We start from the raw sequence: 15,219 nt of genomic DNA on the forward strand, positions 1-15,219 counted from the left end.
ATTAAATGCTGTGAGTTAATCACCCTGAAGATGTCTGCTAATGTAAATATTGACAACAGGGTAAACAGCTAGATGGAAATTCGATGAGCGCTACTATTCAAAAATTATTTGTCAGCCCGGGAATTATTTCTTATTCTGCATAGTTTATTTTTATAGATTGAGTTATTAAGTGCAGAGTTTCCTTCTTCTTCCACAGTATTGATTTTAATAAGGTTCATTAGTAATACACTATTTTTTTATTTGATACTAACTACTAGTATACATTATGGTTACATAGGTAATATATTGAGACAATTTCATCTCCTATCGCAATCACAATTCTATCTCCAATCTCAAGTCTAGTGTCTTGAGTGAATGCAGCTTTGAGATTTTTAAAAGTGAATTGATCATTAAATGCACTGGAATTTGGAATTATTCGCCGATTTTTCTTTTAAATTGGTGACAGCGACATCTATCAAGTAATTATTGACAATCGAAAGAGAGTAGGAATGTCTATATTCTCAATCATTTTACTAGTGGAATAAAAGTTCATAACTCAAAGCTATATTGTCACATCCTAGTGATAGAGATTGGATATAATTCCATTGTGAATCATTGACCAATCAGAAAGAGATAGCACATCTATTTTCAAACACCAGACTATTGTAATCCAAATATCAACCCAACTATTGTATCCCAAATATTAAACCAACTATTTTAAAACTATTAACCCAAAGATACTGCAATATAGTGACCGATTTCAGAAATCATTAGGCCTACTATGTTTTTCAAATTGACTAGATTTTTACCATTCTCAAAAGAACTCAATATCAATATAACCCAATATAAACTACAATATCTACTCCCTGGATCAAATTATACTCCCTATAGTGTGAAAATAGATTACAGTATACAACAATTCTTTTTACAAAGGGTACATTCCATAACAAAATTGATCTAATAGCCCATAATACATTAGACATCCTCTCCTCTCGAAACCTCTTATTCTAATGGGAGTTTTGTTCTCTTATCTTTAAAATATGGTTTATTTTTGATGAGGGATGACAGGTTTGAAATCCAATTTCGATTAAAAATATTGGATCAATAATACGTTCAAATTCATTCAAATATTTATGGATTTAGTAATTTTAAAAAACGAATCAAAAACTCCAATTATGAATCGGCTCCCACTTGAATCATTGTCAATTGTCACACCTCAACAAACACACGCCAACTCAATAATGACCTGTTTTGATAATAATTCAGTCTTGTTATCTTTCCTATCCGCTCAGACATACTTACGAGAAAGAGCTATGATGAATTTCTGTCTATTACGTTTCATGAATTATGATAGAAAAAAGACATTTGCTACTGAATCTAAACAGAGTTTATGACATTCTCCAACTACTACTTGACCTATATTCTTGCTATGTTTATATTGAAAATGACAGTAATTTCCACGTCCCCATCATATCATCACTCTTCAATCTACAGTTTTTCCAGAGCCAATTGAATAAAAATATGAGCATTCAGTTTAAATATAATTTATTGAAAAAGCATATTCCATGACTAAGCAAATTAATCGAAATTATAAAATTTCAAGTTTTTAAATTAGAATCAACCCAATAAACTCAATTCCCTAACAAAAGGAAGAAAATGAGAAAATACCTCAGTAAAAATAATATAAAAATTGCAGTTGACTCAAAAAACGGGCATTAGAATTAGGACTCCCCCCCCCTCAAGATAATGTACTGACGAGAAACGAGAGGAGATACATACCACACATTCCTGATATAATTTACTAGATAATAATTTCACTTTTCACCCAAGCATTGACAACCATACGAAGAAATAGTGGTTCGACTGAAGACCTATGGAAAGAAAGGATGAAATTTGGGAAGTAGCTCTGTAACTTAAATAATTAAATAATACTCGGAAGTTGCAGAGTGAGAAATCTATCTCATTATATTCAGTTATAATTTAGATATTTATGACTTGAAAACACCAGTAATATAATTTGAGAAGTCTTGCCCAACTCAATAACTTACTTTTCATTTTTTTATTGGGAATGGGAATCTAAAGTACACAAAAAACTGTTTCAATCAGCATGAATAAATTATGATTACCACATAGAGGGTGAGCTGCCCTCTATCCTAGGGAAGATACAGATATAACTATAGTTATGTACTTTCTTAACTGAGGATCATTTAAATAATATTCCTACTCTCAGGAAGGCTAAGCCTACCATAACGTAGATGATGCACAGATGAATATACCGTACCCTTATTGTGATTACTAAAAACAGATTGAGATCAATCAATGATTTTGATCCTCTTCCCAATGAACTAATGAACCAGTTATGAACTAATTGACCTCGATCTATGAGATTTTCATCGATCTCAAAATGCCCAACACAATTTTAAACTTATCAATTTTCTGATAATATCAAATACACTGCTTATTACCTGTACAATTAGAACAGAAAAACATGCGATCGCCAAAACTACTTCCAATTTCTGGGGTTTGTAACATAAAATCGTATTTGTTTGGAAACCTGAACCTTGAAAATTCATAATAAATAATCCTCCATGCCATCACTCTTTTTTCAAACTATTCGACAGTTTGGAGACAGACGTGTCAAGAAATATTACTCTGATGCGCCTTATATTGTATTGTATTAAATATTAATCATAGACTTCTGGTCAGAGATCACATAAAAATAAATATTTTTGGGATCCTTTTCAGGACTGTTTGAACAGACAATCGCCCAAAACATCTTCAATTCTTAGTTGGCAAAATAGATTAATGATATATCTTTGGGAATCTTATCATGAAAATTGAGCCTCCAATTTATCAAGAAAGTGATTGGAAATATGAATTGATAGTGTTTGAGTACCTTCATGGGAGGCGGCGAAGGTGGAATGCCCATGTGCAGCGGCGTGGGTGGGGTGGACGGATTGCTGTAGCAGGCCTTGATGTCGTCAGAAGGAGGCCGCGGATGGTGGTACTCGGACGGGCCGTTGTGGCACTCGGCCATCGTCGTTCCGCCGAGCGGCGAGTTCTGGTACTCGAGCCCGGTCCGAGCCCGGTACTCGATGATACTGCTTCCTTCCAGCGTGAAGCTGTTGAAGGGACGGATCCGTAGCACGTCAATGGTGGCGGCCGGGGAAAAATGCTCCACGAAAATGCTCCAAGTGTAACTTGTCAAACACTTGTGTGGTTCACTGAGTCCAATCTTGTCACCAAGTCGAGGGTAGTGTCATTTGGATGCTCCACAATCTTCACAACTTCCACAAAGTTCCTTTGGATAGTGCTAGAAGTCTATCAAACACGTAGTCCGTCCAATATATATTGTCACCAAATCAAAACTAGTGTCATCATCTGAAGATATACTACTTTTACAGAAACACTTTCCTACGATTCAAAAAGTCCAATGTCTTGTTGAGATCTCACCAAATCGAATTTATTATTATTGTTGTCATGTGAGGAACTACTCTTCCAAAACTAACATCCAGAGAGTTATGAATCACAATGCCTGATAACATGACATGTGCAAACGTATACAATAATTATAAATACAATGAGACACGTGCGGCGTAAGTTAGGTTAGCTGTGCTGACAACGCGACGCACTCACTAATCACACACGTGCTCTGCTGTTGCTGTTGAGTTTGGGCCGATCTTGAGACGGCGGCGGCTATCTTAAAAACCAAGGTCGCCAGCAGAGACGAACGACTGGCGTGTGTGTATTTTTGGCAGCAGCAAATTTGAAGAAAAAAAGAGCAAAGATGCTCGAGCTCAATGTTCACTCTGTTTATTCCTTCACTCTCACTGGTCTATTTCGGACACTACTAAACAGTCCACGGTAAAAATTGAGCAAAAGTATTCAGTATAATAGAGTCAAATATAAGTTGAAAAATGGATGTAAATAAAAAATAATATTGAGCACAAAATTGTAGTAGAGTGTTGAGACTGTCATCTGTCCCAAGTGCAGCACATGGGTGCTGGTGACGAACAATTTACAGCCATCTAATCACTCAACAATCATTTACCGATCGAAATACGGAGTTAACGCACAGACCGATCAGAACACTTTGGCTAGATAGCCGGGTCCAGTAGACGAGATGAAATGATCGCAGCAAACATAAACACACACGAGAACTGGAAGCCCGATGATGATACGCGGTGCGATGCGATCGTAGGCGTGTGTCGATACTATGAGCACTCCGCAGACGGAAACCTGCCTCTACTGTACGCCGGCTGACGGCTGAGTTCTGGCCTGGCGTGTCTCGGTCGACGCTCACTGCTCACAGCCGAGAAGTGGGAGGGGGTTGAAGAAGTAGGTAGTGGGGAGGTTCTAGAGAAGGCAAGGAGGGGCACCACAAGAAAACAGTCGACGAGTGAGAAGGAGAATGAGCGTCCAAGTGTATTATCATAGCGGAGGGGAGATGTGGTGTCTCTGTCGCACCTAGCCTTCAACACATACACACTCAAAGCAGCAGACGCACGCGTCTCCACCTACCTCTCCCTTATTTTTTAAACGAAGGGAGACAAAAACTCCACCATCCCTCACCAAGGCTGTAGTTCGGATCGCCTCCCTGACCTCCCACTAAAAAACTCTACTACGCGATTCATAAAAAGCGAGTCCGTCTCCACGAAAAAGTGTGGTGCTCTCCTAATCTTTGCTCTCGTACGCGAACACACAACCACCCAAGCCCCACTCCCTTTGTTTTTTACATTGGTGCACACTCGCCCGGCACTTTTTCCTCGCTCGGTTCTCTCCTACAGTGCTTGCAAATACTGTATTAAACAAAAAATGTGTGTAAACATTGCGATCGCTTGCGGTGTAACCCCCCTCTCCATTCCCCACGCATCATTTTAAGCACATGTTCCGCTCACTGATGACGTTTTTTCTTTATCGTTTTTGTTTTTTGCCATCGTAACTTATTCACTTCATTCAACTTTTCCAGTGTGTACGCGCCGTGTACTGTACAGTGTACAACTCACCCTTCAGTTTACACATTTAGCAATGTGTAAACAATATTTTTTATCGCGTTCCTCGTAACTGTTCAACTATGAAATTTAATCCGCGGCTGATGAGCCTTTGATAGGAGCTGATATTTATGCAGTCATTAAACAAAGTGGAAAGTGATTTCATGTTACACCATCATCTTCAAACAAATCACTTGATCTGATTTGAATTTTATTTCATAGAATGTATCCCACATCATGTTGCCTTATGGTAATAATCATGTCATATAATAGTCACAAAAATGCAATAACCATATGAATTAATTTTTATCAAATTACTTGCACTATACAATGAGCTATTCCAATAGGTCTTTGTAGAATTAGTTGGTAGAATACATTACAGGTTTTGACAATATTAGTCTTAATTTAGGACACAAAGATGTTTCAGGCCAACGTCTCTTTCTACTATTGCTGATGATCCCAATCACTTGATAATATTAGTAAAATAAAATAATGAGTAATAACCTGAAGCTGAGCGTGGACTTGAGCGACTTGAAACTAACGCAATAGTGACTTGAATAAAAATGACTTGATTTTATTTAATCACTGTATCATAAATTGAAAGAGGAATAGCCAGATTTGGGCGAAAGCTAGTTTTACCTCCTCTCAAATATCAATTATTGACAAAGATAACTCTATTGAACCGTAAGTCTAGTTGTTTCTACCTATCTCTTAGCTTTTTTCTAGTAACCTATCTCTTAGCTTGTTTAGCTCTGGAAAATCTATTTCGTAGGCGAAAGGCATTGCAACTTATCTCGCACGACAGTTCATGGCGCATTGAGTGTCAATCAGCTCCCTATAATAATGAGGTATAGACCTACTTGACCGTAATTGGCTGAAAACATCAATCAAGGCGCGCAACCATTTGATCACGCACTGTATGTACAATTAAATTTACTCTACAAGGAGATTGTTTCCTTCTTTCAAAAATGCTGCAACTATTTCTGCTCATTTGTGCACATATATATCTACACGATCAATAATAACTTGGTTCTATGAATAGAAGACTATGCTTATGCATACCAGTAATTAGATGTTATATGGACAACTGATGACAAAAGCTACTAATGTAGGAAGATTTTATTATTGATTATCAATACAAGAAAAAATTTATGTCCTATCACCGTTACATGAAGTGCATATTCAGAGTTGGAATTATGTATAATGATGATTTTAAGTCAGCATCTCCAATTTCTTTTTTGAAATCGACTACAAATAATTAAATTTAGAAGAAGAGGAGCTCACTCAATTTTCGATTATCTCTATCACAAATACGTTTTGGACTAATTCGGATGTCATCAGCACAAATTACCACAAATCGTCTTTTTAGTTTCAGTTGAACTGAAGTTAATTAGGCTGAAACTCAGAATTATCAAAAAAATATCATAACAATGGATTTAAAAAAATAATTTGTTCAGAGTGCATCCATACAGCCCGATAAGTACAATGATAATAAGAATGTGGTGCTCATTCTGAAGATCATGATTCAACTCTAGTATTAACACATAATAATATAGCAGAATAAAAGATAAATAGGCCTACAGTACAGATTGTGGAGCATGCATTGTTCGCACATGAAAATGCACATCAACATATGCAAGGAATCACATTTATCTGAATAGAAAGCAGACAGACACTTTGAAGTATGAATATAAAACAATAATTATTGATTTGAAAATAACAATCATTACACAAATCATATTGGATTGATTATCTAAAATTGAGAATGAATATTCAAATGATTCAACATTCACCCTGGATACCAAACATGGACGTGGTTGCTGGATCATAATGCTTTATTTATGAAGGTTTTTTCTACAAATCTATTAAAAATTAAATCAGAGGAATTATTTTGAATGTACATTGAGCAATAGTAGTTTCCATCATGACACATTGTGAACATGGGTTGAGACTTCAGAATGATGCTTCCTTCAAGTATCTTGTCTAAAGAATAATATTTTTTTTCTAAAAATACTATATTATTAGTACGTGAGTTATTTACTATAAAAATACAGAGATTAGATTCAATTGGAATGAACATCCAATATTTATATCAGATTGATCCAGAATAAAGCAAAGCTTTGAAATTATTTCAATGAAACATTGAAATATCGCAAACAATTAGTCAAGTTCTCTTCGACGTTTATATATTTTTTTAGAGTTACCGTTCTTCACATTTCAATTGAATTCTTCTCAACTCATACGATAGAAACTTGTGATTATTACATGGTACATTATTAACAAGTTGTATTTGGAATCCAGTTAGATTTGTCTTCCATTAAGTGTATTCAGAAGATTGCATATTATTATTATCATTAGCTAATAATAGAAGATTGCATAGGACAACGATATTTACAATATTGAGCAAGAAATAATTTTTTGAAATGAGATTTTTAGGATAGGGATAATGTGGATGACATTCATAATAAGCCACATGCAAATGCTGCTGAATGACTCCAACATGAACGAATGCACAGATATAATGAACAGCATCAGGGTTGACAGCAAAGTGGAAGAAGTACAGAGGTTATTATTTCATTGCCCTCTAGAACAGTTCCCTGTTGCGTTCGGGTTGACACTTTATGAATGGTTTTTGCGCTACTCACCTGCTTCTGTCACACAAGGACCGCATGAAAAATAGCAACGCTAATTAAAATGTTGCGAGTCGAAACAAGTAAAAAGGTTGGAAAAACAAAAAAGTCACATTTTCAATGACATTACCCAATTGACCGGTGTAATTGTTCAAAGCAACATTTTTTTCACACGCACACTGACAGACTTTTCTAATTTGAACAAAAGTAATGAGCACAATACTCGAACGAGAACAAGGTTACCTCTGGCATTCGAATATCTCTGGAATCTCTGTTGAATTTCAATAGTAATGCAGTTTTTCTGTTTCCAAGAAGCGATAATTTATCACTGATTTGCCTATCGAGTTTCAAAGTCCTAATGAACCTGCTATCAGTTGGCCATCTAACGAAAAGCTCTCCAATAAATTCACCAAAATAACACAGTCTTTTTTCAAGTAGTATATTGTAAATCCAGTGGACCATATTTTCTGCAATTAGCACGTGAAAGGTCAGCTAATATAATCCTGATGTTTTTTCCCCAACACGAAGTTTGGTTCACATTATATAGGTGCGTAGTTGTTAATTACCCACGAGGAGTGCTCTGGCTACCATTTGAAACCATTGTGAACAAGACATCATCTCATCTCATCACCAGGTAAAATGACTATGGCAGAAGAGACAGTAGAGTCTGTTTTCACAATTTACGATAGTAAAATGGGATACTATCATTACCTCATGATAGATTGATTGTGGTTTGGAAACAGATACAATATTCATTTTACAGTGTCTTCTGACATATTATATTGTACGACTTTTTTATATACCTGTTGGAAAAAAAATTCATGGATATTCAACTATTCATATGAGGTTTTCATATATATCTGTGATTTTTGACAATTTCTTATTATTTTTATCTAATATTAATATGGAATCTCTTTATGTCAGTTATCTTGAAGAAGAAAGCATTGTGACATTTGTTCATTCATCCAGATTATTTCTAGCGGTTTAAGATGGATGCTTGAAAAGAATGTCAACTGATATTTAATTGATTGTATTATGATTTTAACATAAAAAATAACTGCAGAATGGATATACTCGCGAACGTTAAATACTCTATCTATAACTAAAAACCCAGACGAATTTACTTAATCCCTAACTGTTTCAGTCTCCAAGTAAGTCGAAAGATATGCTAGGCATTTAGCTGCTGGATAAATTCTGAAACACTTGAACTGAAATTATACATAACATTTTGAACACAAGTTAGGAGTAAGTGCAGATAACCTTTGAAAGTTGTCTCGAGCTCCTGCATAAATGCAATCTTTGATATCATCGCAGTCTCAGGATAGTTTGCATTCACTTACAGGACAGTTGAAAGAATCATCTGTCAAGTGTCAGACGGAGACTTTTGCAGCGTTGCGATGTGTGCAGTCGATAAAAGTCAAAGATTAGGCGGTTTATTTTCTTTAGAACGATCACCTTCTGACGTCTATGATTTTCAAGTGAACTTAAATGCGAGGAGAATTAGAATCGACAAGGAATCAGCAAAAGCAACTGTTCATTTGATTCCAGAGACACCTGCAGCTGAACAAGTGTCTTAGTTTCCGACATCAGCTCCAACTATGCCTCAATGCTTCGAAGCAGGAATTACCTGAAAAGATAAGCTGGATCACCTAAGCATTCCAAGCGCTGACTGCCTGTCTTGAATGTGAGTGCTGAACGCAAATGGAAGGCCGTGCGATTATTAAGAAATAAATAAGCTTTTACCACATAGCTTTGACTTCTTTCGTGAAACGCCGATAAAAAGAGAGAATGATATCCATTTCGTCTCACACTTACAGCAGCCATATCCATATACCCATTGGCAACTGCTAGCATTGGCGTTAATGATCTTAGATCTAAGTAATTAGACACTTAACTACATTGCAAACCGCGATATACTGAATTGAAAGGTATTAGCCGACACCATGTCTGTGTACCTATACTAATTATCATTAACTTTATGAGTCGAACGCAGAGAAAGTGAATCAAACTAGGTTTCTTGATTTATCATGGCCATTTGGCGGCAGCCTTACCGTTCAATTAGTTCAATATTACCTCGATGGTGCCCATAAAATTATTACGGAATATGCTCACGGAGCTCCAAACAGTGAGTTTGTTCATTTAAAAAATACATAATTATTTTCCATGCAGAAATGGAAAAATTATTGTGTTTGGATTTGATGAGCACCAAATTCGAATCTAATCCTCTTCAGAAGCAACATATTTGAATACTATACTAAGAGTAATTTATTAGAATCAGATAGGCTACTTTCAGAGGCTCCATATGCGATTCAAATTAGAATAAGGAGAGCAGATGAGTTTGGAAAGCAGCTTTTTACCCATATCTCTGATTCATGGATTTTTGATCCTCGTTTGAGCTCAGTCATACAGTCAGTCAATGAACTTCATCAATGAATGTTAGTTATCATTATCAGAGCTGTTGAAAGGTCATGAATTGATCTCAATCGATTGTTGAAAGGTCATTGTCATTGATCGATTTTGATTCAAATACGATTGGCGTTATATGGGAAAACCCAAACCAATAAGATAAGAAGGTAGGAGCTGATATATTCATATTTTTTCAGTTGAAACTGGAAGAAATCTGTTTAGTATTGGGAAGACCCCAAAAGTGAAAAATCTCCCCACTTTATTGAATGAATTATACATATATGGGTCATAGTTGACACTCCTATGCTGTGTTGTACAAGTCACCCCAACATACATCTCCAAGTCATATGCATAACTACAAATTCTGAGTACGTCAAGACGAATGAATAGGAAGAAATGTCAACGAACATTCTCTTTTTTGTTCGTGAGATCATCATTGTTTCATCAACTCACATTTTTCTTCTAAGAACTCCTCCACCTGGAGATTAAGATTCACGCTCCTTTCCAAAAATATTATATTCAAACCTTGTTGGAAATGGTAATAGATTAAGAAACTCATATTTACTCATTCAATAAATAATTACAAATTAGAAATAATATTATTCCCTCATTATCATCTTGGAATGTCAAGATATAAAATAGAAGGTATATCTCCTGGAAATATGAATAGTTGTAATCAAAAGTGGAGGATAGTCTAGAAGCTTTGGTTCAAAATACAACAAAAATCTTACTTAGTACATTGAATGAATTAACAATGCTTTCGGAGATTAAACTCAGGATAACATGACGAATATGAACCCAATGCACAATATAGTGAAGAAGATGGAAGATTCTACGTTTATGATAACAAGTCCTGGATATACTGTATGGAAGAGATTCACAAAATACAGAAGACCAATGTACCTAGAATACCAAGAATATATTCTAGGTACCTTGGAGGAGACTAGACGTGAGTTCAGAACCCTCCTAAAACGTCAAGCTAATTATTATCAACATAGTTTTCAATTCATGAACCATGTACAAGTCCCAGACTCGATCCCATGTCGACAAGATCCCACACAATAAAGCCTCAAATGATAGTTTAACAGCAAATAACAGCACTGAATTAATAGATCGTTTACTGATAGATAGAATTACTGATAGTTTCAATCACCACAGTGCAGCCAGAACATATTTTATTAAAAATAGCAAAAAATACTATCTTCATCGGGACAGAAAAATCCCGAAGTATCAGAAGCTATTGAAAGTCACTGTATATAGAAACTACTGTTTAGAAAAACTAGGAATTAGTTCACAAGAAAGATAACAAACAGTCGCAAAAACTTTCTTGCAGTTGAAAAAGAAAATCAAAGATTGCGGAAGCGCGTGTGGAGCAATCATTAAATTTTGTTGAGACAACAAAAAAACAGACAAGATCGGTTTGAGCACGCGACTCGATCATCCTCACTGAGACAACAAAAAATTTGTTAGTAATAGTGTAATAGTTTGAAAGCAAAAAAGTTGACAAAAAACTTGGTTGTAAAAACGAAAGGTCCATCTGAGATTCGTAATGTTTTACGGGCAATGCTTTGACAGATATTAGATTTTTTCTTAAAAATTGTGAACACTGTTGAGGAACACTGTCTTGGAAGGGCGCTTCGGAGGGAGGTGTTCTCTCCCTGCACCCGCCAACGCTTCCTTTCTCCCCTCCTCGCCTTAGAAATCCACCCTAAGAAAAAAGTCTGAAGTACGCCAGTTCTTTTCCAAACGAAAAGAACGCCAAGAACGCTGCTCTCTACTTTTGTGAGCAAGCCCTGGCTGGCCCCAGCACAGCGATAGATTGGCGTGTTGGGGTGTGGAGGCAGCCGAGAAATTAAGAAAGGGGCTGAAAAAACTTGTCAGTGCACCCCGCAGGCACACACACACACACACACACACACACACACACACACCACACACACACACACACACACACACACCCACTGACTAAAAACTAAACAAGGGAGACTGATTAGACAATGGCGAGGATGAACATCTCTTTTCAACTTGCTCATTCCCAATGCCAAACATTCCTGTTGTCCTGTAAATGATCAATAACTCGATTTTGTAGAGCATTCTCGCAATAATTATGAACAGGAGCAGACTTCACTTAATATCGGTATGGTATTTATCTTCTCATTTATTGCATCTTGAAGAGGGTTCAGAAAATTCCATTTTTAGAATTAATTAAATACGAAGATAAAAGTTGAATCTCATTAATATCACTTAATAAATAGCTCGAATAGGTTAAAGCGTCCGGGCATTGAAAATAGTACTATCAATCTTATCATTATAGCAAGTCACAGCATGATAAAATACCACATAGCTTACGATTTGTTGCACATTCGACATTCTATGTTCATCACTAACTTATTTTTATTGATAATTTATTTATTCATAATTTTTCTCACCTAAACCTAAGAAAACTATTATGCGATTATAAACTATTATGAGATTGTTATATTCTATGCGAGAACGGATCCGATTTCTACCTGCCCAATCTCTATAGCTGCGTTTATTGTTACTACATTGAAAATATTCGTAATATTGACTGTACGAATTATTTTCGATCAATATAATTTCTATTAAGTCTATTTTATATAATTATATTAATATCAATATTCAGTGTTATTGTTTTTAGTTTCAATTAAAAAAACTAATATCAACATTGAAAAAATGTTTTGAAGCTCTTTATTATCGTAGTCAATCTTTCAAGGCACAAAGATGAAGATAGTTTTCTCTTTCAATTATTTTTGGAAAAATTGTAACTATCCTCTGAGAATCTGTAGTTGGTTCGAATCCCTCCTGATCATTTCCAACGAAATGAGATACGTTATTTCTTGTCCATCCATGGTTTGGTGCATAACGATTTTTTTTATTGTGCAAAACTGTATTTTGAATCCAAATCGACCCATTGTGCAAAATAACGTTTTCGGCAACGGTTTTTGCGAATTTATTCACGATTAATAAAACAACTTGTAGGGTAGATTGTCTGACCGATGCCAATGAATGTTGTCAGTTGGAAGCGGGGATGTTTCCAGTCCGCTTGACGGGTCATTCGATGGATTGGATAGAGGACAGACCGTTGTTGGAGAATCTTCTACTGGTTAAAAAGAGAAGAATCGAGGCGAAAGATGACGAAGGCTCGCTGTCTCGCAGACCTCTCTTCTTTGTGCGAAAAAGTCTTTTGTGGAGAAGAAGAGAAATAAAGCAGGAGGGAGAGAAAATCAGAAAAAGATAGATTGATTGAGAGGGATCGAAACACAAGCATTTGATAAAGAGAAAGATAGATCGATTGTTAGAAGAAGAGGGAGCCAATGAGAGACGAGACTGATAAAATAGAAAAAGAAATAAATGAAGAGATAGGACGGAGAAAGAGAAAGAAGGAGTGAGATTGAGTGATAGAAGAGAAAGAGGGAGAGAGTGTTAAAGGACGCGATAGAAAATCGTGCACACATGGCAGAGCTCCTCTCCATGGTTCTTCCTTTTTTTCGTCCAAAAACGAAACGGATCTTGTACGAAAAGTGTATAAAAACCGTAAAAAGGAAATGGGGTCGCCTATAAGGCCAGAAGGATATTTATAAACTAGGAAATGGCAGTTTTTTCAGAATAAAAGCCTGCGAGGGGTGGCGCGGCTTCACGGTGACGGTGTATGTAGAACTACCCTCCTCCAGAAATAGGGAAACGGCAAAATAATCACTGAAGAGAAAAATGAGACGGTGAGAATTTAGTGGTGGTGATTGAAGCAGGATGCCCGGTGGATAAAGAGGAGGGAAGATTTTCGATTATCCGATTGTTGGAAACTTTTTTCTCACGTTTTGGCGAGTAGAACGTCAGGTAGTGAGTGACCTTGACCTGCCCAGTGCAGCAGTTTTGCATTCGATGTCACTCATCCAAACACGGAACTCCTCACTCTCACACGCTCTCTCATTTTATATCTTTCTCTCTCACTCGCCCATCTGCAGGAACCGACAGACGTCTTTCAGCTCCCCGCCGCTGAGCTTTGTGCACGGAAGTGAACGTCCCGCATCACGATACCTACTTCCTTCTTATGTGATTTGCCTATTTCACTGATTTCACACATCTGGCGTTTTGTTTGATTGGATTGTGTTGAGTGATATGCATATCAGAGAATCAATATGCTTACTCTAAGACATTTTTTTTTTTAAACAATAGGTTTTGTTGGAGCTTCATTTCAATTAATTAAACACACAGCCTTGAATTTTTGTAAGAAAATGATCAATTATTAGAATAATTATAATTGTTCATCAACTTATTCAAAGTTGAAGATCGATTCTTCAGGAGGAAACCGGCAAACAAAATTTTACTCAATTTCACACGAGAATCAAGAAAGGTCATGTTGAAGAACTATGACCTATGACCAACCCTTCTACTGACTCCAGTAGGCTCAGTCTTTACTGTTGCCAAAATGTTTTATTATTTTCTATTTTCATGAACCAAGTCTGATTACTATATTAACCTTACATCAACCTGATTACTGTAGAACCTTATGCTATTAAGGGCCGGTTTCCGAGCTCGGCATTTAGCTAGACTTTAGTTCTAGACTTTAAACAGGTGGAGTCAGAAAATTGGCTTTCCGAAACAGGCAGGGCGTAGTCGCAGTCTACGTTTGAATTAAATTTCGAAAAACTAGAAAATCGGACACAGAATAAAATAAAGAGAAAATAGTGTAAAGTTTCAGCTATTTTGAAAATATTTAGGAATGTTTCATTCCGTCAAGGAAAAACGTTTTCAATTATAGAAATGAGAAAATAAAAATCATATTAAAAATTGCGACTACGCCTGGTTTCGGAAAGCCAATTTTGTGACTTCAGCTGTTTTAAGTCTAGAACTTAGCTAAATCCCGATCCTTAATTTGTTTCTTCTCATACAATTGAAGATGAGTTGGACCTAGACTCACTGACTGATGCAAATAAATTCCTTCTATGCCTTCAGTTGAAAAATACTGATTACTACGCTATTCTCTTTCATCAATTTCGCATATCAGACTACAGCTGCTCGAAAAGACTGCAATTTTTCCATCTTTCAGAATGAGTGCCTCTTCATACAGTTGCTAGATGATGTACATATGAGCTTTATGCTTGTGCATGAGTGATTAGACGGATGTATGTACTGTAATAGATTTTGGAACTCCATTCTACTCATTATTTCATCAACTCACTTAAAACATCCTG

At 36.2% G+C, this 15,219-nt stretch overlaps 1 protein-coding gene across 9 annotated transcripts in view; it reads right to left on the reverse strand.

Moving 5' to 3' along the window:
* LOC111054079 (zinc finger protein rotund) overlaps positions 1 to 15,219 on the reverse strand; it is a 266,315-nt gene that overhangs the window by 32,058 nt on the left and 219,038 nt on the right. For 2 of the 9 annotated variants that reach the window (XM_039435486.1, XM_039435506.1), the window contains exon 7: positions 7,616 to 7,621. The exons of the other annotated variants lie outside the window; for them this stretch is intronic. In XM_039435486.1, coding sequence (XP_039291420.1) covers positions 7,616 to 7,621 — 6 coding nt within the window. The remainder of the gene's footprint in view (positions 1 to 7,615; positions 7,622 to 15,219) is intronic. 9 annotated transcript variants of the gene reach the window in all.

Source organism: Nilaparvata lugens, chromosome 1, assembly GCF_014356525.2.
Source record: "Nilaparvata lugens isolate BPH chromosome 1, ASM1435652v1, whole genome shotgun sequence".
Taxonomy (NCBI): Eukaryota; Metazoa; Arthropoda; class Insecta; order Hemiptera; family Delphacidae; genus Nilaparvata; species Nilaparvata lugens.